Genomic DNA, 24,675 nt, shown 5'->3' on the forward strand with positions numbered 1-24,675 from the left:
GTTGATATTTCATGAGGTCAGATCTTTGACTTAATCAGTATTGACTTTACACAGCACTATCAGAAGCAGGCATGTCATCACAGCCATTTTCCTCAACCGAGCTTCTGAAAGCTTTTAAGAACATCAATTGACCGTGATTTGCTGTGCGGCTGATTGATTCTCATGTTTGCTGCCCGAGTGGACGGCTGGAGGGCTTTTCTTCCCATATCTACAATATTTGTTGGCTTTCGGGGTGTGAAAGGGAAGATGATGGAGGCCATTGCATAACATAAGCACTCGGTGTTGATCCTGGCCCTTTACACAGCTTTGATTGAAAAGATTAAGCGGCTGTGCAACAGTGAGGTCTTTTTGAGTTTTGTTCAGCTCCAGCAGAGATTCCTGAGACCTCAATTGAACTTCTCTGTCCTTGATTGTCCCCTGCTAAGTTTTCTTTTTAGATTTCACCGCAGGGGCTTTTTCACAGTGACTAGCCAAGCAGTGGTCAGTGTACTCCACCCGGCTGGAAAGCCAGTACAATTTAAATGGCTGATTTATTGTTCTCCCAGCATGTGGAAAGTGATGGAAAATCAATGCAGTATATGAGCTCAAAGAATGTTTATGCTTACACGGCATTGTTCATTGCTTATCTTCATGCAGATGTTTCAATTATAGTATGTTTCTATTAAGTCATACGCTGTCTGATGTATTGAAATAAAGTTCATTTGAAGTCCCCTAGGAGTTTAGAAATGACCCAGCCTGCCACTTTCCTCAATACTGAGCTGCTTGATTAATTAACTGACTAATAAAGATGTATTCCAAGAGGACTTTCATTGACCTTGCTGGCCGTTCCCTGTGAAGGCCTCCTGCCATCTTTTGACTGCAGTGTTATAGCCTGTTACACACAGTTAAAAGTGTGAAAATAAAAACTAGTAGCAGGTTGGGTGAATAATTTGACATCTTTGCCTGTCGGACTTGTTTTGGGGATTTGTTAACAGATATAAAATTCAACAAAAGTGATGTACTTACAATGATAGAAGTGCTCTCTTCACTTAATGTGTAGCTTCACCAACTTTACACAGGAAAGGAGCAAATGTATACCAAACAATGCTCCTGCATGATTACATATTGTAGGCTCTTAAAATGAGTTGAGTGCACTGCTTTCTGTTAGTGACACAGACCTTTGTGGTGCACATCTTTTTGTCAGATATTGAATAAAGTGACAAGTGGGATGATTTTGTAACCCTGAAGGAAGCAGTGTAGCTATTTAACCTTTTACCATGTTTAATCAAGAGCGCAGAGTTCTTTCTTTGTTGCATATTCTTATACCCTTTTTGTACGACAGACACTTCTCATACCATCAACCAGAATCATATATAATATTGAGTCCAAACACTATTTGAATGTAAAACCAAAAATTGGAAACTGAACTATCGGTAATTATCCTTTATTGCAAGGATTCCTGCACCGTGTGAGCACAACTACAGTTAGTACAGCGAAAGTGAAAACTGACTATTTGTGTTTCTTGCCCTGTTGGTCTTAGTTTTAGTGATTTCGCTGCATTTCCAGAACTACTTGCTGAAAAGTTATTTTTGCCTATTGTATTGTCATATGAAACTGTAATTTTGAAAGAAAAGAAAAAATTATCCAGTATGTGTTCACAGTCTTCATAGAGAAGTCTTTTGAACCTTGGCTTGTTGAGGCCACATTTTTCCAGTTTCATATTTTACATAGCTCATATTGTTTAAGTACCAGTATCAGAATAACGATACTGAGTACAGCTGGTTAGGATAAGATTCAATTGCCATCCTACGTATCAACTACACATGGCTGAAGCACTCCATGTGTACAGTAAGGAGGTATATACTGTAGTCGAGCGGCAGCCACCTTCCCAGTTGGAGCCCGAGCTGTGGGAAAACGACAGTACAGATGGTTTAATAGAGATTATCGCAGCAGGAAGAAGTGTTGGGCCTGCAATCCACACGGGGGGGGAGTCCACTCCACACAGCAGCAGGAAGCCGTATCAGAGCAGCGGATCGAGACGGGGTGGAGATGCCTGCTGGCGCTGGGATGACGGGTGATGAGGGAGCCGTTGTCAAGGAGACACAGGTCACCGTGGATTTTTTTTCTTTAGATTTAGCAAGTAATTCAGCCCGTTTTGTTGCAGCCTGATAAACTGAATGATTAATTATGAGGACTTGTTTGTATTAGATAACGGATGCACTCATACATCATGCTTTTATTAAACCGAAATAGAAATATTAGATAGCACTTTTGCTTGTTCAAGGGCATCCTGAGTGTTTATGTGTGTGGCCTATAGACTGTAAAAATAATTGACAGAGCGTCCAATGCGGAAGTGCCTTACACCTGCATTATATCTAATTTCCAGAAGGGGGTGACACCACTGGTTGCAAAAAGAAGTCCGCTTCGCAGTCTGAAGTCTATGGGGAAATTATCCTACTTCTCACTTGATTTATTACCTCGGTAAACATTTTCATAATGAGTTTATGGTCTCAATCACTAGTTTCAAGTCTTCTTTAATACAGTATAATGTTTATTTAGTAAATTAGGGTCCCATTTATTTTAAAATAGACGATAAAGCAGGGGATGCTTTAAGGCCTGGCTACATGTCAACTGCCAACAGAGGCGTAGCAGTGTTAAAGTTGACTTATTAACTTAACGTACTTACCCTACGTATGTAACTTACTCAATTTACGTAACAAACATTATTTGAATCCAAATCATCTTTTTCGAAACCTAACCAAGTAGTTTTGTTGTAATTCACAATGTTAACCACTCGTTGAAAACAGTGACCCTTTCGCAACATTCACCATTCAGTCGCCAGAAAAAAATGTCTCCCTCGAAAAGTAATTGAGAATGCCGTTTCGTTGTATGGGAACGTAATATTTGAGGAGATTGGACTGTCTTAGTTTTAGCTAGATGCAACTGTAAAGTATGGCTGGGTATTGTTTGAAAATTTTCGATATCGGTACCGATACCAATACCAATACCATGACCTCGATACCGGTTCCTAAACGATACTTTTTTCTATACCAATTTTATTAAACAAAAAGAAATTACAACATTACACATTACGGCACAAATATTTTTATTTATTTTTCAGCTCCTACCACTTGAGCCCTGTCTCTGTGCGTAACGTAGTTTTTCCTGCCTGTCTCTACGACGTGTAACGTTAGACAGCCAATCAGCGGCATTATTAGATCTTGGTAGAAGCATGCTGCGTGCTTATTGGCTCACTGACTCTGAGATTTACTACTTAGGTATTGAAATTGTGTATTAAATGACTTTAATGGCATTTTTCGATACTTGATACTTTAGAGGCAATTCGGTCGGTGCCTTTAAAGTATTGAATTCGGTAGCCAGCCCTAGTGTCAAAAAACTATCTCTCTTTTTCCTCTGTTAATTTATTTATTTTTATTCGGTTTCCACCAGTCAAATACATACATTTGGTGACTATTATTCCATGTGACACAGTTGTTTATAAGCATCTCTCCTTGGAGTTTAAGATAAAGTAAAGGTACTTCATTTGTCCCCTTTATTGCTTTAATAAGGCCATTCCATTATGATTTCTTTTTGGAATGAAGGAGAGCACGGAGGGGAAGACAAATCCACATGCCGGATGCAAAGAGTATAAAGCTGGTTATCTGGTACAAGGACACTCAGATGGATGTAATGGTTTCACTCGCTGAAGGCAAATGAACACGATTTCTGTGAAATGTACAGCAGTTCACGGCCACGTTTAAAATGCAGACAGGTTAAAATAGCTGTCCACACTGAGACTCTGTGTAACCTTGAGCTCATTATGCGTCCGGATGCATGTTTTTGTGGGTTATTGTGGTGTTGCCACAGCGGTCCACCTCAAGTGTCTTTCTGAATTGATTGGGTAGTCAGGTCATGGTGCTCTGTAGTTGCCCCTTAGGGAGCAGCTGCTGAAGTGCTGTCCACTGACACATTGTGCCCCTTACCCAGAATGAAAAATGAAATATCCAATAGTTGTCTTTTTCAATTGCGTCTTGACATATTCACAAAACGTCCTCTGTGTTGATTAATTCATTTATTTTTTCTGAAGGTTGATCATTAGTTTAATTTAGGAGGAAATTGTTCCGTACTGTAGTGCTACCTGCTACCTCCTCCTTCTGCCTCCCTCTTACAATAGTTGGCATGATGGGCCGAGTGCAATAACCATCGTCCTATTAAACCACACAAATTATCGTTTCTCATCTCCTCCCCAGATATGTCCCAAGTCTGTCATAAATTTTCAGTGTGTGTTGTTGCTCATTATTTTTACCTAGGTAGGTGTGTAATGGTTTCTTTTTTGAGGAGCAGAACTGAACATTATGAGTTTTAATTAGGCAAATGTCTTGGAAACAGCAGCTTGTTCAAAGCCCATAAAGTCTGCAGCAAATTGGATGCTCATCAGTGTTTACTTTGACAAGTGACTGTCCTTTCCTTTCAATAGGAATGAATACATGTTTTTAAATACAGCAGCACCAGGTTTGAAAGTATAACCACATATATCAAAGTAGTGATAATGAGTTTATATGCACAGTTCATTTGAGGCACTTATTTTCAATGACACCATGCTATGTGAATTGTTAATGTGATGACTACTGTCATCGAAAGTACGTGTTTCCACTGTATGGTATGGCACTGCTTGACTAAACTCACTGTTTTGGTACCAGCAATTTTCTCTTTTCATTATTCACTGTGGATAGTTCCCCCTTAGTGTAGGCAGGATTCTCAGCTGATCAGCATAGCGACCCCGCCTGGAACTGCCGTGACATCATCTTCAACGCGACACTCAATGAATCCTTTCATCAGCAACCAAACAGAGGACCAAACAAACCAGACAATGACTTTGTCAGTTGTACGCCCTAGTGTACAGTGTAGTTTGCGAGCTGCCATTTTTTTAAATCTGGGTCGAGTGAATCAAAGAAATTGCGGCCGTTAAGACCTTAAGCAAGACAACTGGACCCCAAGTTGCTCATGATGGGCAGGCCAGCACCTTGCATGGCAACTCCGCCACCATTGGGGTGTGTGTGTGTGTGTGTGTGTGTGTGTGTGTGTGTGTGTGTGTGTGTGTGTGTGTGTGTGTGTGTGTGTAAATGGGTGAATAAGAGGCAAATTGTAAAGCTATTTGTCCGGTAAGCTAGAAAGGTGCTATTTAAAGTCCATTTATGATATTTAAGTGGCGGGTTTGTGCAGGATGTCCAGCGCTGGTGAAGATTCTCTCTGACCAATCAGTGGTCTGCAGTGTTTTAACTCCACCTTCTAGTATGGGCTCAGCTCACTTGGAACCTCGACCGAGCTGGTACCAATAAAGTACCTGGTATCAGGTACTATCCACAACTTTTGCTAATGGAAAATCAAAATACGAGTCGAATAGAGAGGAGCCGTACCATTCAGTGGAAAAGCGGCATTAGGAGTTCATTAAAATAAAAAACAGTTGCATTACTCATAATCTACTACACTTCATGGTGTTGCTAACCTCACACCTAAACTAAAGACACTTAATATTTGTGTAAACGAGGTCTAAATGGCATCAGCTGCATCGATTTTGATCTTTTTCTTTTATCAATTGTACGTCTGGTCTACCCCTTAAACAGCACTTATATTAATTAACATTTTAAATAGAAAAATTGTTCCCAAAATAATTTCATTTTTCATATTACCTTATTGATCCCAGCCATGTTTGTGTATCATGATCAAAATAGACTTTTCTTATTGATCATAAGTTATATATCTCACGATACACAAACATGACTAGCTTTTTTAAAGCACAACACAAATCAAAGGACCTCAATGTTTAAAGGATAAGGGTTGCAATGTGTAACCGCTTTTCTTAGTTTTTGTATTTCTGCATCTTTGTTTAATTTTATCATTCTGAGTTTGTAAACAAGATCAACAAGCTAAATGTAAAGGTGATCGTCTCTGCTGAAAGACCTTTTTTGTTGTTAATAAAATCACGGAAGTGGGCACATCCTAATTTCCTGCTAAATCACACTGCAGATGACCAATTATTTTTTACAATTAACTTTTCCACCTGATCTCACCTGATTCTGTTTGCATATGGCAACAGTCTCTGGTTGACATTGATGAGATTAGTATGATTTAGTAACACAGTGTAGAGCTGCAAAGATTAATTGATTAGTTGTCAACTACTAAATTAATCACCAACAATTTCATCGATCTGATCAATTAATCACTTTGAATCCTTTTTTTATGAAAAAAGGAAGAATTCTCTGATTCCAGCTCCTTAGATGTGATTATGTTCTAGTTTCTTCACTCCTCTTTGACAGTAAACTGAATATCTTTGAGTTGTGGAAAAAACAAGACATCTCAGTACGTCATCTTGGGGTTTGGAAAGCACTGATCGACATTTTCTGACATTTTATGGCCCACACAACTAATCGATTAATCAAGAAACAAATCAACAGATTAATCGGCAATGACAACCATCGTTAGTTGCAGTCCTACTGTAGTGAAACAAGATGTCTGCCCTCTATATTTTTCCCATCAGGTTTGTTGTACAGTCTAAAGATGAATGTCACATAGTTAATTTACCTGCACTCTTGGGTTGCATACATTTTTAGCATAATGGCCCCAGTCAGAAGTGAACCCCAAAACCTGGCAGCCTTTGTTTAATTCTCATCGCATCTTTATACACGGTTTAAAATATACCGACCGGTGCTGCACTGTCTCAGGAAACACAATGATACATTCTCCTTGCATCTCTGCCCTCGCTTTATCCCTCCTCCATCTCTCCGTTTGTCTTCCTTCCCCTCATTAGAGTCCTAGCTTTAATCGTGTGGAGGCATGGCAGTCTCAAGGGCCACAAACCTAATTAACAGTACAGGCTACTGCGGTGGATGGGTTTCAAATGAGATGGATGCTTTGAGAGTTTGTCTATAGATGTTCTTATATCAGCATCTCTTTAAATGAGTTTTTTTCATACTGTGTCTTCTATTTCCATTTGCTGAAGTCAGTTTTCATGACTTGTTTTGTTCATCTATACTTTGCATATTAGATACATTATGGGTGGATTTTGTCCTGGGTAGATTGCAGTCAAAAATTAAGCCTGACTACTGATCATTGCTGTTTTTCAAGGTAGCAAAAATGTTTAATGCAAGAAGCATTGCTGGTGTTTAAACCACATTTTCTTCATGCCCTGTTATACAGCTCGCTTGTGTTTTTTTGTAGGACAAGAGGAATGCATGGCAATAACAACCAATATGCACACGTACAAACAAGGTCTTAAGTGTGATCAGGATATCCAACGATGGCACACAGTGCTCAACAGCTGTATTACTGACAAAGTGAGCGAATTATCCTGAGTCCTTTATAAATGAGACATTGTCTTGCCTCCTGCTTGCTTCTATAAGGAGAATCGCCAACTCCGAGTGACTCACTCACTGGTTCGCTTACTGACATTTACTCCCTTATATTTACTCCCTTACACTCAAGGCTAAATCACACTGACAGCTTATGACATGTGTCCAAACAGGCACTTCTATTATTGTCTGTCAGCCCACACAGCAGTGGCAGTGAGACATGCATCAGAAGGCGCTCTGTGACTGCTGAAGTCCTGTTTTCCATTGTCAACTCAGGCAGAACAGCAGCACGTATTGATGTATAGCAGTATTCAGTGTCAGGTAAACATAACATAGGTAGGTAAAACATAACATTAGAAAGACATTTCCTGACGAGGCGAGATACTGCAGCAAGAAATATTCTTCAGGTGTTAGGTCATGTAAAATAACCCACAAAATATTTCTGAATACAGCTTACGCTTATGCATTATACTATGCTGTGTAGTCTTGTAGTGTTTACTACAGTGTTCAATTATTTTATTTTATATGCCCAAGGCTGGGTATTGTTTGAAATACAATTCAAGAATTTAAATATTAATTCCAAGATGCTTTTTGAGTTTATTTAGAAGAATGTTTTTAGTTCAAAAAAGATATCAATGTTCTCAAATGTAAAAAGTTGTCCGAATGTATGCAGCTTAAAAGCGTTTTTTCCCTAAATACAATAGTCTAAAATTGGAATTTGTTCAGTTTGAAATAGTGTTTGGTACCCAACTCAATATTTGCAACTGCATGCCGTGATGGTCAGTAAAACTTTATTCTTTCTGACTGCACAAGGTGAAAAATTGTGAAAAATCACATCACTTTGTCATCATTTTGTTGCAAAAATAATAACAGATTTTCAAAAACCAGGTGTTTCACCTTTTTAACTTTTTAACTCTGGCTGCACGATATGAGGAAAATATGATAATATTATTTACGATAGATAAACAGATAGTAAAGTGTACTGAGTTTTGCATTTCTGCTGCTTTCAGTATTCTGCTAAAATACAACAAATTGCTTGTTGAATTTAAAACAAATGAAAGAAAATCATTTCCAACATTCTTTTATTGAACAAATTGAACATTGAATTGAATATAAAAGGCACCACTAATTACCGCGAGTAGGGCTTTGACTCCGAACTTCGTTATTCGAATATAATTCAAATATTTAAAAAAATAATGATATTCGAACGAATATTTGGCAGCCCTTAATATTTGAATTTCGAACCTGTTATGGGCATTATTTTTTGTAAATGTGTTTGTTTGTAAACCTTGTTTTCAATTCAGATTCCAAGGCTTTTTCACGCATTTCAAAATGTAACTACACGTCGCAGTGACGCACGTCGGCTTGGTTTCCCCCGACTCATTTCCTGGTTCTCTTTCTCCATAAACAACGTAAAATCAAGGAGAGGGTTAACTTTTCCTGCTACAGATTTCCCACCGTGGTCAGAAAACACAGGGGAGACGATTTGTTTCTCTCACTAGGACTCTAGAGTCACTACTCACTCTGAAGCTACCGGTAATCACCATCACTCTCTCACAACACACACACACACACACACACACACGCCGGCTCGATGCACACACCAGCGCACAAGTATGAACATCAGACCACTTACGTAGGCTACAGTGAAAGCTCCGAAATTCCTGTCGAAAGCATACTGTTTGTGTTTAATCCAGGGTCTGACTTTTCATTAAAAAAAAAAAAAAAAACAGTTGCGTAAATGTGTTTTCCTTCTGAAAACATAATTGCCTGCCTGTTGACATTGACTGATACACTGCCCTCTGGTGGACAGAACATATACAACTTATACCAATATAGGTCTTACTGAAGGCATTTAATGGTCAAAATATTATTAATAAATATTTGAATATAATCGAATATTAATATTAATAAACAAACGAACTTCGAATATGATTTTGGGGCAAAAGTCAAAGCCCTATTATTGAGCAAGTTGATATTGCAGTGACGATTAAAAAAATATATATATAAATTGTGCAGCCCTAGTTTTAACCTCATATTTGTCGTAGTAGCATCCTTCACTGACCAATCATCGAAATAAGAAGAATACTTTTAATGTGCTTTCTTATTGAGTGATTGTACAAAATAATGTCAGACCAAGATTTGCTCCTGTGAATTGAGTCCTCCTGGCCTGACTGTTCATCCACAGCCTGGATCACTGGTTTCCTAGTCTATATCTACGATATAGACTATCCCGGAATTGCTACGTTGCCGCCAAAAATTTCACCAGATTTCACTCTTTTCGGCCGGATGTCCGGTACCTTCCGCTTTCTTTGTGTTGGAATTTTAAACTCCGGTGGATGTATGAGGACAATGGTTAACTGCTCCTCAGATCTCTGCAGGGTAAATCCAGACAGCTAGCTAGACTATTTGTCCAACCTGAGTTTTCTGTTGCACGACTAAAACAACTTTTAAATGTAGACGTTCCACCAAAACAAGTTCCTTCCCGAGGCTATTTTGCAGTGGCACCGTGGCTCTGCCCGGTGCTTAGCATGATGATTGTGATTGGTTTAAAGAAACATCAATAAACCAGCGCAAGTTTTTTACCCATCCCGGAATGCTGTGTGGACTAGCCAGACACTTCCTCCGCAGCACTGTGGAGGAAGGTCTGGCAAAACGAGACTACTGGTCTTTTGGATGTAGGGCGTATTCAGAGTGAGAGAAAACATTATTTATTTATCTATATGTGTGTACAGTATGGGGTTTAATTGGTGTGTCTTTGTGTAAGTTAAAGTTATGTAGCTTGGTGACCCAAAGACCCAGAGGGGTGGGAGCAGCATCCAGAGCTGACAGAGATGGTGACATAAGAGATGGATGGAGAGTCTTCTGTTGGCAGCAGATAAGCCCTCAGTTATACAGTCTCATCTAATAAAACACAAAAATGTGCACACACACTCTGAGAAATTAACATTTGACCCTATATCTTTCATTTGTTGATAATGTTTTTTATTTTTAAAGTCATCAGCTTATTAGCTTTTTTTACAGTTTTGTTCTACCTTCTGAGTCAGCATAATGTGCAGTCCAGGCTGTCAGGCAAACACTTGTCACTCATTTTGGCTTTGGATCGCTTAACACTTTGAAATGGCACCAAGACAGAAGCTGACAAGTTTTCTGAAAGTCTGTCTGACGTCCGTTCTCGCTATTGACTTTGTCTTGCCTGCACTGTGGCTTATTATAACAGAAACCAATCTATTCACAGCAACCTGCAAAACATTTACGAAACTATGATAAGAGGCCAAGTTCTAGAAAATGAGTTGATACATGCTGGCACTGTGCCATAGGTGTGTTGTTTTTTTTTACCTAAAGGTATGATCTTGAAGATTTTCATACAAATAAATATCTGTTCAGTCACTATCTAACTCCAAATGAGGTAACACAATGGTGATTGAGCCTATGGCCCACTGATGAAAGCACTTGCATTCGCAATAAACTCCTGCGAAGATTTTTTTTTTACTTTGTTCTGTAAAAAGTGCTATATCACATAGGTTTATTTCATTTATTATTATTTTGTACTGCTAAAAATAAAACCATATATTTTAATTTGTTTCATTAACTGGTTCTTAAAATAGTCAAATCATTTTATTTATTTATGCTAATTATGCTTGCTTGATGCAGATGTTTGCTGGCGATTAATGAGGCTGAAGGTGGGCTCTTTTTCATCCTGACAAACGTATAGTTCCAATATGGTTTTAACTGCGCTGTGTTGCCTCCCAGGCACCATCCCTGCTCCATCCCTGCTGCCCACCCCTCCCCACAATCATGTTCATCTTTGTCTTACTTCCCTCTCCTCTCTGCTGCGTGTGTGTTCAGTGAATCAGTGGACTTGTTATTGCATTCATAAGGGTTTGTATGTTTCTCTTGGGCTTTTATGGCCTATTTTATGCCATATCTATTCCATACCACCATGGTCAGGTCAGGTTAGGTGTCTTTTATCATACATGTCACAACCAAGGCAATGAATTGCCCCATAATATCCAATATTTCATTGCGTTGTGTATATGATGTTGATGGAGTAGTGTTTTTCTGAGCATCATGCAGTCACAGAGCAATTTATTTTGTTTTTCATCATTAGGATGAAATATTGTCTGGAAATCTAAATAATCTGTATTTTTTTAGGGTTTGACTCCTCCTGAACTTGGACAAATATATATACAGTATTTTAGGGCTATAAGCCATTTCAATGTGTATTGAATACTTGGTTCATTTCTTTTTGCTGATTAATTTGAATTAGTCCTAATGGAAAGCAAAGCAGACTGTGGATATGCACTGGGAATGTGAGCAATATCTTAATTTCTGTCAAACTGTCTGAAAAAAAGTCTTGCACTCTATACTTTACACATTCAAGGTCTCAACTCAAGGTCTTAATTAAAGTTAAATGATGCTTGGAGTTGTAGAGGTCCTGAATTATTGCAGTTTTTTCAGCTGTTCTGCTGGTGAGGAAGTCAGCCCAGATCGGTTTTTCAAGTGGTGTAGAGTTGTCACACCAAATGCATGTTCTTAAGGGAATGGTTGGATCTCTGTAAATTATAGAGTGTGGTCTAGACCTACTCTATCTGTAAAGTGTCCTGTGATAACTTCTGTTATGATTCAACACTATAAATAACTAAATAAATAAATAAATAAATTTAATTTAATTGTCTGCATTGCAACTGCATACTGTATTTCTCTGTTGTGAAATCCATCAAGGAATTAATTACAGCTGGCATTTATGTAGGTTTAATAGCTTGCCTAAACAGACAGCGTATGTATCTTAAAACATTGTCTTGCGTTTTTTCTTTTTAATTACAGTAGGCTAAATGACAGGAAGTGTTTTAATGTGGAGGCGTGCTGCCTCAACTGAAATCAAGAGTTCCTCCTATAATGACATACTTTTATAAAATATAACATTAAAGAGATATTTTGCTGATATAAATCTAGCTCTGTGTCATGGCAGTGTGGGCAGTGTGTGCAGATGAATGATGTTTGGCTTCCCCCTGTGGTGCCATTGCACCGAGCCACCACAGAATGGAGCACTGGAGGTCTCCGCTCCTCCATGCACTGTCACCAGGGAAGCCAAACACCATTCATCTAAACACACTGCCCACACAAAGATGCCACAGAGCTGATCTGAAATCGGTAAAGTAACTTTAAGCTTCAGGAAAAATGAAAATTGAGGTTCTGCATATAAAAGACCACATATTTATCGACTGAGGTAAACCTTCTCTTTCCATGATAATGAGTTGCTTCTGTCTGATTTAACAGATTAATTTAATAGCACATTCACTTTTTGTTAATTAATCAGGGCAGCAAAATGTGGTGGAAAAGAAATGTTTTGAAATCTAGAGGATATTAGTCAATCACAAACGGGTGAAGATGTGCTGCAGGTTGAAGTTAGTTTGATAAATACCAGCTGGACGCATGCTTTCGAGTTAAAATTGGTTTATCCTGGAGGTAATCTTGATATATCAACATGAACGTCACCCTTTTCTGTCTGAAATCTGTTTGGAATAAAGATTAACATCAGAAACAAATGGCTTGGGATCTTGGGACTGTAGGGATTGGGAATCCTAATCTGTCTTTCTCTGTTTGATTGTGGAGGGATTATCATTGTCCAAGCTGGACCACCACATGGAACCACCAGGTCACTTATTATTTTCCCCCTAGCGTGACCTCTGCTCGCCCTAATTTCACAATTCACCAGCGCCTGACAACTTGGCAGTCCTGAACAAAGCTTTCATATGGCTCTCTTGGATATAAATTCAGCTACAGTGACATCCAAGAGCCTGAGGACATCTGTACCATCACAGTATTTGGCCGACCCTACAGAAAAGAAAAGGAAAAATATGTTGTTTAATTACTTAAATGGGGTGGATGGTCAGGGGATGACTTATATAGCCTAACTGTGATGGATGAAGAGCATACGCAACACGTGGCTCAGGAGAAATGCTTACATATATGGCGATTAATGAGACCAGTGGGTTGGTTCGTGAGCTTTGAGTGACGCAATCTAATGCCAATTAAATTCCTTTCCTTACTCTCTGAACGCTCTCATCCGCGCAAATCCGAAACACTGGTCTTTATTGACTTTGAAAGTGATTGACAGCTACAGCCTGGGTTGCCAGTTGGCGGCGGCTTTTCACCATTATTGAGATCATTCACCATATCTAAGCCCCATTAATCTCTTATTCCCAAATTATAACTTTGCAGCGTCACAGACGGCGCTGGAAAAGTTGTAGAAAAGTGATGTTATTTTGTTACTTTTTTTAAAAGTACTTTTTCCTCTTAAAAGATAGAAAGCGGCAAATAAGGGGATAGAAAGTTGGGGATGGCATGCAACAAGGTTCGCAGCTGGATTCGAACTAGAGTTCTTGCGATTACATGGTCAGTGTCCTAAACTTAAACATCCAATCTTTCATCCGCACTCAGTAGTAGGTGTGTATCCTAAACTGATTTCTGTGCAACTATGGCCCTGTGAAGTAACCCTGGCTGCTTTGAGATGTTATTTGCTGCGATGTGGAGAGATGGAAAGTAAAGCATTAGGTTTAGGTGGTGGTAGGTTGTTGGGCCCTCTGGCTTTGACATAATGATAAAAAGATATTGTCCTCTGGGCCTTGTCATGATTTAGGTCATGGTCTGTAATGAGACCTTAGTTTAGCAATGAGGTTCGGCAACAAAGGTGTTTCGTTGGGAGCCAAAATAATGATGGTGTCACCACCAAAGAACCAAATGTGTGTTTGATTGACAATGGAACACATGTTGTGACAGTCCTGTATAAAGGGTTAGGGTCCCAAGAAAAGGTAGTTATTTGAAATCAGAGCCGTCCAAGAATGCAAACTTAACTCCTTTCAATCTTGACGATCCACTCCTTCTGTTCTTACCTTTTACAAAACATGTCCTATAACCTCTAGGCAGGTTAAACTAGAATATTTTTTCCTAGTACTTGCTGATGCACCTTCAGTCTCTATTCTCTAAAGAGAGGTAACAGGACAGATCTCGGACAGTGTTTGTATCCATCATTGCTTTGGTCACTTTTGCAGTTTCTCATCTCAGACTCACCGTTGGTTGTGTTTCAGTGAAGTGTGTGATTGCAGTCAGCCATGTGGTTGTTGAAAGCATTGTCTCATACTGAAGAAGGAGAAATGGACGATATTTAGGAGTGTTTTTGTTGTCAAAAGTGAAATGCTCAAGTTGATGAGTGTGCAACCATCAGCTTGCTGTAATGGAGGGAAAGGGTCTAGCCAAAATTGATTCATGCCACTTTTCTCCTGACACAATTTGTTTTTGTTTATTGAGACATTTATTAAACTGAGCATGAAACGTAAGCAGTTTCTGTGGCGAGGAAGCGAAAAAAGCAGACAAAAATCTGTATGTCGGCCTTGTGAGCATGAGTGAGATGAAATTGCTAGAACAACTGGTACAAAGTATTAAATGAATAAATGCATTGGAACCAAGTGTCATTCAATCTGTCCATGTTATGAAATTCTAGTTACATTCTTATTCTGCTGTTTTCTGGCAGTTTTATTCCTCCGGCTGACATTGCTGTTTATCCCCAGCTCAGGCCCAACAGGGATGCTGGTTCCAAGCTTGTATTATGTGATATTAATATAATTACTGTTTATAATATGACAACATCGAGCATAGAGTTAGCTGAATGTTAAGGATAGGTTTCTTTACTAATATTTTCACCTAGGAAATGGATTTCTTTCTGTAGGTTTGCATATCTCTGTCTGCAGCTTCATTTTTTATGTTTGGCACATGAAGATCTGAATCTGTTCAATCATTTTACACATCAGAAAGTCTGAAGTGCAAAACAAATTGCCTCTTTATCGCAGCAGCATGTATAGCCGCAATCATGTAAAGCTCTCAGCACCAACATTATATGCCACGTTGCTGCACTTCAACAGAACCACACATTGTAGGTCCAACAAAATGGCTATATTGGAATTACGAAGTAGTTTTCTTAAGAAGGAGCAATCTACATTAATGTTACTTACTGAGAGTAGCGATAGTGTCCACAGCCCAGGCTTACCAGACAGTTGTTTTTTACCAAATAAACACAAGACTGTGGGTCACAGAGCACCATCAACAGTGACCCTTTTTCCATTCATGACGGAAACCAGAAAAGGAGACGATCTGACTCTGTTTATTCTTATTAGCTGACTAGGGTGCTTATTCAAACGTGCCTGGTCCTCCTTAATCTTACCTTAAAAAGCAAACTATTTACTGTACTTTGTGATGATACATGCTTTAAATTCTAAGATATAAGCTGGCTGTCAGATAATGACCAATACACTTCAGGAGTATTTCGCATTAAAAGCCTACAAGGAAAGGGTGGGAGGATTAGGCGTTTGGAATTGCTTGTAGGCTTTTAATTTGAAACATCGGTGCAAAAAGTGTTGAGTTTTATTGGCAGTATCTTCACAATGAAAGAAAAATAATAATGTAGAAGCGATTGGAATCATTACTGAGTCAGAACAGTAGGTATGACATGACTTTACTGTTGGTGGAATCAGTGCTGTGGGAACTTATATTATCCTAAATGTATGTGTGTAGTATGAAGTATGTGAGCTTAGATGAACAGCAAACAACATCAGCAGCAAATTAAAACAGGAGCTGATCAGAAAAGAAGACAAGTTTGATGATATTTTTTTCAAAAATTGGGACACTTTAAAGGCCTTTCTCTAATATAAGACTATTTCAAAAATGGGTCACTGTTTGAGAATGTATGTAATGCATTATGAAATGAACCCATCTTTAGCAGTCTGTAGTCTAATCTAGACTGGACCCACCTTTTGTATGCTTCCTGTGTCACCCCACACAGCCAGATCATACTGTAAGTGCACTTTTGTTTTGTTTTTTTAAAGTGGAATGAGAAAGTGTGATGTCCTGCTGGCCATGCCTCTAGTGACCCTACCAGTCTTTGTCTCTGCTCTGGTATGGTCATGCCAACACTGTGGGTCTGAGTCACCCTACAGCACATGGCATCTGATGCCTTTACACTCGCCCACTCACACTTCCTCTACACTTTTTCCATTCCCATGCACCCCCTCCAAAATCCTCTCATGTTCTGTGCCTTCTTGTCTTTCCCATGCAGTGTTATCTTTTCCTTTTTCAGAGGACTAAGCCTTTCCAGTCTTTGATATGGGAGCACATACTTCCTCTGATTGTCCTCATTGTCCAGTTAATGAACTATCTTGGTGGTTTCACATATTTTAGCCCATTAACTTCAGGTCATTTACACATAGCATTAGTGCCAGCCATTTCCCCAAGTATACCAAGATTTTAGTACTCAACGTAAAGATGAAGGTATGCTTTGAAAATGGTGGTCAGTAGGAGTATTTGCAATATAAAGTTAATCGGACAAAACGCACAAAAAAACACAATGTAAGAGAGACATCATGATCCGGATTTTAAAGGATTTTAAAACTTAAAATATGATAAAATGTAGTAAATTTTCTTTTCTGTAAAATCTGTTGAATCAATAAAAAATACCTATATAGAAATACAAAATGCATTTCTCACGGAACACAACTTGACTACTGGCTGCATGCAGGCTGATCTATTGAGGCTGCTGTATGCATCGTTTTCCTGTGATTGCTTTTTCTCCTGTGTTGCTCTTTGTGAGAGACATTTTCGCTTGATGTTAAAAACAGCTGGACATGAACAGAAATGTTTGGTCGCTTATCTACAGAAATAACAAAAAAAAATGACGCCTATAATCAAATTGGGCACAGAAATACAAAGCACATCCCCAGAAGCCACATTGTTTTCTTTGTTGGTGATGTGATTGGTGCAAATGTAACTTTCTCTATTAAGGAGGAGGTGTTGCAGTTATTTATTTTCAGTGTGTTGTTTTGTGCTTGTGTTGCTCTTGTTGTTGAGATACAGTTAAACAGTCCGGCGTCCTCAGGCTATTGTTTACTATGGGGTTTTATGGGAGGTTGTAAGCTGTTGGAGGTGCAGACTTGATTCATGAGGGGTCCAGAAACTGTTGAGAAATGTATCAGCCATTAACCCTCAGGCATATTACTATCTCTGCCACAGCAGGCTGGATTTGACCTAGCATTAAGATCTGTCTCTTTGAGCTGATATATAAGGATCTATGTAAGTGTTAGAAATAGGCTATAAGAACTTTACTGAGGTTAGCTGTAAGCTAGCTAGCAACAGACACACTGGCAGTGTGTGGAAGTGTGCCAGTGTGTATAACCGTTTTCCCATGACGGGGATTACACCACGATCATGTAGCCGGTTCGTAATTTGGTCATAAACAACCGAGTCTCTTGCCTTTCCTTGAACTTGTCTGACAATTTCGGCGTCAGCCGTCAGCCCTTACCCACAGAAGTTCCCAATTCTTGCCGTCTCTCCAGTTAGAGATTTTCTTTGGCATGTTCGTGTATAGGCCCTTCTTCTTCACCCTCAGATGGTTGTATTCTTCCGGTTTCGTGGCATTCACTTGATAGAAACGTCATCAACACGCCCACTCACTCGCTGTGAATACTCCGGACAATGATCTGCTCTGTTCACTCATGGGCTCAATCAGACATTACACAGACTTTGTACTAAGGATCTGGCAGGGTAGAGTCCTTTTAATGTCCGGTCCAAATTATTCGGACATTCGGGGTAATGTCTAGATATGTTCAGGGTTGCAGTGCATGTGTGAAAGGGGCTTCTTCAGAACTCATCAGAAATCACATTTGTGTGTGTTTTTTCTTCAGTCTCTCTCTTTTTTCTTTCAGTCTTTGTATCTTTATGAAGCCCAGAGATAAATGCCACATTTTTGCTTAGGTTAAAACATTTTCAACTTGTGCTGATGGGTATTGTATGTTTTGTATGCAGAAAAAAAAGAATCCACCTCACGTTTTTTTCTGAACACACCTGCAGGATAAAGGATGATACATATTGAAGCCCTTTGAGGAAGATTTGTCATTTTTGGATTTTATGCTATATTAGTAAAACTGACTTGACTTGATAGATTTATAGGCAAAGCTGTCCTTGTTATTGTTTACAGAGTGTTAAACACTGATGCACTAGATGTTAGGCATATTTCAGTAAATCAAAATAAGTTTTTTGTAGATAAACAAGTTTATTGTCCTCAAAATTATTTTATTTTTGTGTTAAACCAAAAATAAGCTTTCGTATTGGCACAGGTAAAGAAAAATGTCACCCAACCCATCAAGGAAAGATTATGTATACCCTTTTGCCAAAAAGTCACTACATAATACTAAAAACATGCAAAGTCCCTTAGAATAGATAATATTGGAGTATGTTACACGTTTAGTCAACTTTCTGCCTTTTATTGTATGAATGATAAATGCACTAAAAAGCATCAACGTGGTCATTCGATGTAGTTTCAAACTTAAATAAATCTTAATTTAGTTTCAGGTTAAACATGCTGTAGTTTACATTACAAAGCTGCTGGGAAAGGACCCACCGTGCTTAGACATTCTGGGCTAAAACACTGGGGTCTGTCAGCCAGCTGCCATCAATTTCACTTTCCTCTTCAGACACATATCTCTTAATAATGGTTCATTCATTACCTTCAATAGGTGTTGCAGATTTATCCCTTGGCTCTGGTCGAGCTTAGGCTGCACTTTGCCAAGAAGACAGCTGGTAATAATTTAATACATGGACACATAGGCATCATCATTATTCAGCAGAATTGAGGGCTATGATTTGTTTCCCCTCTCACACCCACAGATACTCCAGCTGTCCAGCTGTACATCTGGAAGTAATAGCTGACTTTAACTAATTTCATATAGACTATTTATTTATTTATTGAATTACCAGAAAACATGCTATATCGTGATTTATATCGTTATTGAGATATGGCATTATCTATATTGGGATAGAAGATGTTGGCCATATCGCCCAGCCATAAATTTAACCCTAGCCCTAAAAAAAAGAGAATAACATCCTGTGAGTTTAGGCTTGGTTGAATAAAAGGTCTATTTTCTAGACCTTATGTTTTAGTGATATCTATTCCTGCGACCCTGACATTCAGGGTTGGATTGATGATTAAACGTGCCGCAAAGGCTTCTCAAAGTGCCAAGTTACTGAGGTTTATTACAAAAACATGCTTTCTTCTTTTTACAAATGTTATGCTTGTTTTTTTAGAATTGCTGAAAATATTTTTTGCAGCGTTAATAGATTTTTCCCAGCATTTGGGAAGTCACTCCGGAAACCCAAATCCTAAGATATAGAGTGTTGAGAAGCTATCTTTTTGTCCTACATGTCTCTAACTTGATGCATTACATCACTGCATATCTTTATTGCACATTATCTTATATTCTTTATACTGCACACTCCTTAGTCAATTTTTTTTGCACACTCCACCCTCGTTATTTTAAATGCTGCACAGCTTTTTTTTATTTTTATATATTTTACATATTTCTTTATCGCAAATTTTGGGCGTGTGTGCGTCCCATACGCGTGCGTATGGATGGAGGGATGGCAGGATGAGGTCTCTGTTTAAACCCCTGCAGGCTGCTCCTCAGATGAAATGGCACACAAGTGACTGCCCCTGAGATCACATGCCACTCAAAGTGTGCAGTCAGACCTGAGAGTGTCAGGCGAGGAGGGGGAGTGAGGGGAACTGATGGAATTGGAGCTACAGTAGCTGAGCCACTGCCTCTGATTGCAGCTCTTGATAAAGAAAAGTATCTGATAGGCAATCAGAGTTGTGGCCTGAGAAGATTTGAACATTTTTTGTACACTGTGGATCGGTCCACCTGGTCATCTGTTCACCTATCTTTGAGAGGGCTGATGTGATTTTGACAGCAGATGCGTCTCTACTGGCGTTTCAAAATGACATGTCAGGGTATTAAAAACAGAGCTGCAAGCTAAAATGAACATGGGTCAAGCAAACACACCTCAATGTTGAAGGCATGGGCCTTATTTATCCTAAATAAATGGTAAAAAAAAAAAGCCCATGTGTAAAAGGGGCTACGGTTTGTAAGTTCAGCAAATAGAGCCTTTTCACCTGACGTCAGATAAATTCCGTCTGACGATATCTTCTCGTTGTCTCTGCAGTTCAAGATTTACGACAGCGTCTGTCCCGTCTTCTTCTTCGCCCTCGTTGTTTGTTTACTTCCTGGGGTGCCTGGATAGCTCACCTGGTTGAGCGTGCGCCCCACGAAGTACACCGCAGCGGCCGTGGGTTCGGTTCCGACCTGCCGCCCTTTGCTGCATGTCATTCCCTCTCTCTCTCTCTCTCTCTCTCTCTCTCTCTCTCTCTCTCTCTCTCTCTCTCTCTCTCTCTCTCTCTCTCTCTCTCTCCCTCCCTCCCATTTCACGTCTCAATGTGTCCTGTCTAATCATCATTTATAATCAATAAAAATAAATGGATTCACACTACTTTTTTTACTTTTTCACTTTGACTGTGAATAAAGTGCCATAGTGCATAAAAAAGCATCAAAATAGAGCTTGTTTATTAAAAGAATGTGCCAGATAAGGATCCCCCGATCACCCCGACAGAAGAAGGATTTCAAACAAAGATGTGTTATGGGCTTTTTATTACTGTGTGTATTCGTTATATTGGATAAACATGATTTGTTTGTTTAGTAACTGATCCCTGGTCATCTCTCATTTGGCAAAAGTGGCCCCCAGGCAAAGCAAGTAAAGGATTCCTGTCTCAGTCTCAGAAACATTTGATTAAAAATTAGAAGTATCTCAAAGGCAGGGCTGTACGGATGTTCATAATATTTATCCCCCTGTAAATCAAACTGACAAGCTCTTTCTGCTTTATGGCATCTGGGTGACATTTTACTGTTATAGCTTCGGTTTCTCAATCTTACTGCCTTTGTTATTGGATAGTTTGGTTCCTGTCATTCATTTTTTGTGATAATTTAAGAGTGATTTTAAGATGTTTTCGGTTTGTGTGTTTATTGGCCTTACCTTGAGCAGGTAAGAATATGTGTTCTTATACAACAGTGATAGTAATCAACTCTTTCTGTCTGTCCTGCAGGGCATCTTCACTCTCTTGTTGGGACCTTTCACCTTCTTCAACGCCCAAAAGACCAAATATCTGCAGATTCTCACCTCACTAATGCGCTGGATTGGTAAGAATAAACTAATCCTGCAATATTTCCTCACTACCACTAATTACTCAGTTTACATTTAGAAATTTTTGACTTCTTTAAACATGAGATTTTTCTTTGCTTTTCACTGGTTTCTTCCAGCCGCCTCTTTCTGCCTCCCACTTTTCTACCAATACATATTTCCATTTTCTCTGTGTCTCCCCCTGTTTCTTTCATTCCTCCCTCCCTGCCCTCGCCTGTGTAGCTGCTGTGCTCAGGTCTGTCCATCATGGTTTGGTCCTGCTCTGTGTCTTTGAATCCTATCTCCTCTCATTCCTCAGCCTGACAGGCTTGACAGCCCGTCCCAAGCTTGATTGGACCGTCACTCACAGGGCGAAAATAAACCGCCCGTCCTGGGCCCGCTGTTAAAATCACAACACCACTGAATCATGGCGCTCCCGCCACCCCCGCACTGCTGCGTGCTAGCTTGCATAAACGACACACAAACACAGCAGCATCCACATACTGTCCACTGACTGGCTGGCTACGTAACACAGGGGTTATTTAGCTGCACCTTACACACTTCCTCTTCTGTCTTCACCCTCCCATGGCGCGTTATGTATTTGACTGGTTTTGTCGCTTTTGCAGCGCTCTTTACAACACTGGCTAATGATTCAAAATGGCACCAGTGTGTGTCTAGTGTCCATGTGTTTGAGCAATAACCCAAAGAAAAGGACAGCCAATAGAATTTGATGTGATTTGATTTTAAAATTGTATAGAACATCACAATGAATTACAGTTTTGACAAAAGCCAAAGAAAAACATTTTAGGGTCTTATTTCTTGGTCTAGATTAATCTGAGTCACTCGTTGTTGAGCTGAGATGTGACATGCTAATGTTGCCTAGAGGAAATGTCTTCAGATTTAGCACAAACATTCACTTGGACTCCAGGATTTTTGTGGTCCTTATGACCTCACATAACACATTTTGGGCCATAATTTAAGATTGTATACGCTGTATATGACAGAATTTTACACAAATGTCTAATAGGAGAAAAAGATGGAGTGATGACATTTCATACCCAATATGTCAACGGTCAACTTCACTTCACTGCAACATCATAATATTATGCCAAAACACTTTTCTGGCCATTATTCAACGCCATAACTCACAGAACAGGAGGAAAGACATTTGGTTGGATATTGAGTCGGTAACACTAATCTTGAAACTATGGTGATTGTTAAGATCTTCTGTGCTGCCGGGTTGAAGATGTGTGTGAAGCATCCATGTTTTGCAACTTGAATGGTTGGCGGATGCATACCACCGCAAGACTGTAATTCTAGTTTTCATGTGTAAAAACAGTTTGAGTTAATGAGACTGTTTGTTGGAGTGTTTTTGAAAGAGCTGCTACTTGAGGACAAGAGAACATAATATTCTGTAAAGACATTCTCTTCTTTTCAGATATATGTAGGTATGTGTGTTTTTGGACAACTACAAGGTGGTGTGATGTAGAAAGCAAAAACACTGTAACACAGTTTAGTATCCTACAGTACTAACTGTGTCTTTAGATCAGGTGATTGGCAGTCAAAGGTGTGTTTACAGGTGTGTGTTTTTGCCGCTTAAAACGATGTAACCCACCACTCTCAATCTGCCTCATCCCCTGCAGGCTTGAGCTGGCTGTAAAAGATTTTTAGTTTGCTTTTTTACTGAATACGCCGTGTGTGGCGTGACTTGTGAATTTAAGCTGATCACAGCCGCTGTTTTCCGAATGAGGAAACTGGTTATTTGTTTGTGCCTGGCTCTGTTTTATCTTAAACACTCTACAGACATAAGACCCCACCTCTCATCCTGACCATTACTCACTGCTTCCTGGATACACCTGCAGTCACCTGTGCTGCCCTGCGAGGGGAAGTGTCGTGCCGGATGTCAGGTTTAGCAGCTGGCTGGTGTGTCGGGGCTCTGCCTCCTGCCCTCGGCTCTAGCCTTGTCAAGACCGTTGCCGCTCAACTGTAGTCACCTTTTTGTCCAGTGAGCCCTGTTCTGTACACCAAACATGAGTGATGGTGTGGCTGCCTGCTGCTGTGCTTCCTGTAGCATGCTGGGATTTTCAGTGGCGTAGCCATTAGCCTGGGTCAGTGTGACACCTACAAGCCAGAGCTCCTGACTGCAGTCATTTCTTTTCCCCCCGCCGTGCCACTTTAGTTCCTAAATTAAAATGGAAAGTGGTGCAAAAGGGCAGCGTTTTGGGCTCAGGCCATCTGTACGCATTTTGTTTGGTCACTGCAACATTTTTAACACTACAAACACTGCATTACACTACATTTTTGAACAAAACTAGAGGGAAAGATGCATTCAACTATTCTGCCATTTTCAACATCTAAAGGACACCCGAGGGTTTCACCTAAAGTACCTGAGACACCAGTGATCAGTTGTTTACCAACTGCATGGAAAATGATGCTTCATACGTGCTCTGTCATGTTCAAAATGAAACTCAAACTCAGGGACAGGGAACGTGCTGTCATTCAGGGCAAATAAAAGTCACATATTTGTTGGCCTCAGGAGGCATTTGCATGTGTTCCTATTGTTTTATTGAATATAAAAATGCACAAAACTAAACAATAAGAGCATACCAACCACATTTGAAATCTTTATTAAGTGACTCATAAAGTCATTATTTACTTCTTTAAAGGGGCTCTAAGCGATGGGTGAGGTCACTTCTTGTTGACGTTCAAAGTATTGTCAAACAAAACGGAGGCTAGCTCGCCCCTCCCTCCTCCTCATCCCGTCCCCTCCCCCTCCCTTCCACGCACTAACCCCCCAACCCTCACCACCAAATCCTTCTTGTCAGTAATTGGCTGGAACACTGTTTATGTTTCGTGGTGCAGGTTGGCGCAGTTTGTTTTTGTTGCCGTTTGTGGAGCCTGGGCTGTCTACAAAGACCATGTTTTTTTTACAGTGTGTTCAGGGGACAGGCAGCTAGCGGATAGTGAGGTGATGTTTGCTGTATGTGACAAAAAATGTTGTAGCTTAAAAAACGCGTGACATCACTTAGAGCACTTTTAAACAACATGTAGCATGATGGGGTGCAGATGTGGCTTCGGGTTAAAGGGATCGTTCCAATTTTTTTAAGTGGGGTTGTATGATAATACATTGTTGTATGGATGAATGAAGATGCATATAACATACATCATTACTCACGGAAGCACTTTAACCTTTTTGATGAACCATTAGTTGCAATTGACATTTGTGACACAAACCTGTGACTGCACAAAAATCTTCTGTGCACTGAAAAATAAATCATATATATGAAAACTT

At 39.6% G+C, this 24,675-nt stretch overlaps 1 protein-coding gene across 2 annotated transcripts in view; it reads left to right on the top strand.

Moving 5' to 3' along the window:
- tmem104 (transmembrane protein 104) overlaps positions 1-24,675 on the top strand; it is a 71,580-nt gene that overhangs the window by 33,462 nt on the left and 13,443 nt on the right. For both annotated transcript variants that reach the window (XM_031318819.2, XM_031318820.2), the window contains exon 9: positions 21,310-21,403. In XM_031318819.2, coding sequence (XP_031174679.1) covers positions 21,310-21,403 — 94 coding nt within the window. The remainder of the gene's footprint in view (positions 1-21,309; positions 21,404-24,675) is intronic.

Source organism: Sander lucioperca, chromosome 21, assembly GCF_008315115.2.
Source record: "Sander lucioperca isolate FBNREF2018 chromosome 21, SLUC_FBN_1.2, whole genome shotgun sequence".
NCBI classification, from domain to species: domain Eukaryota; kingdom Metazoa; phylum Chordata; class Actinopteri; order Perciformes; family Percidae; genus Sander; species Sander lucioperca.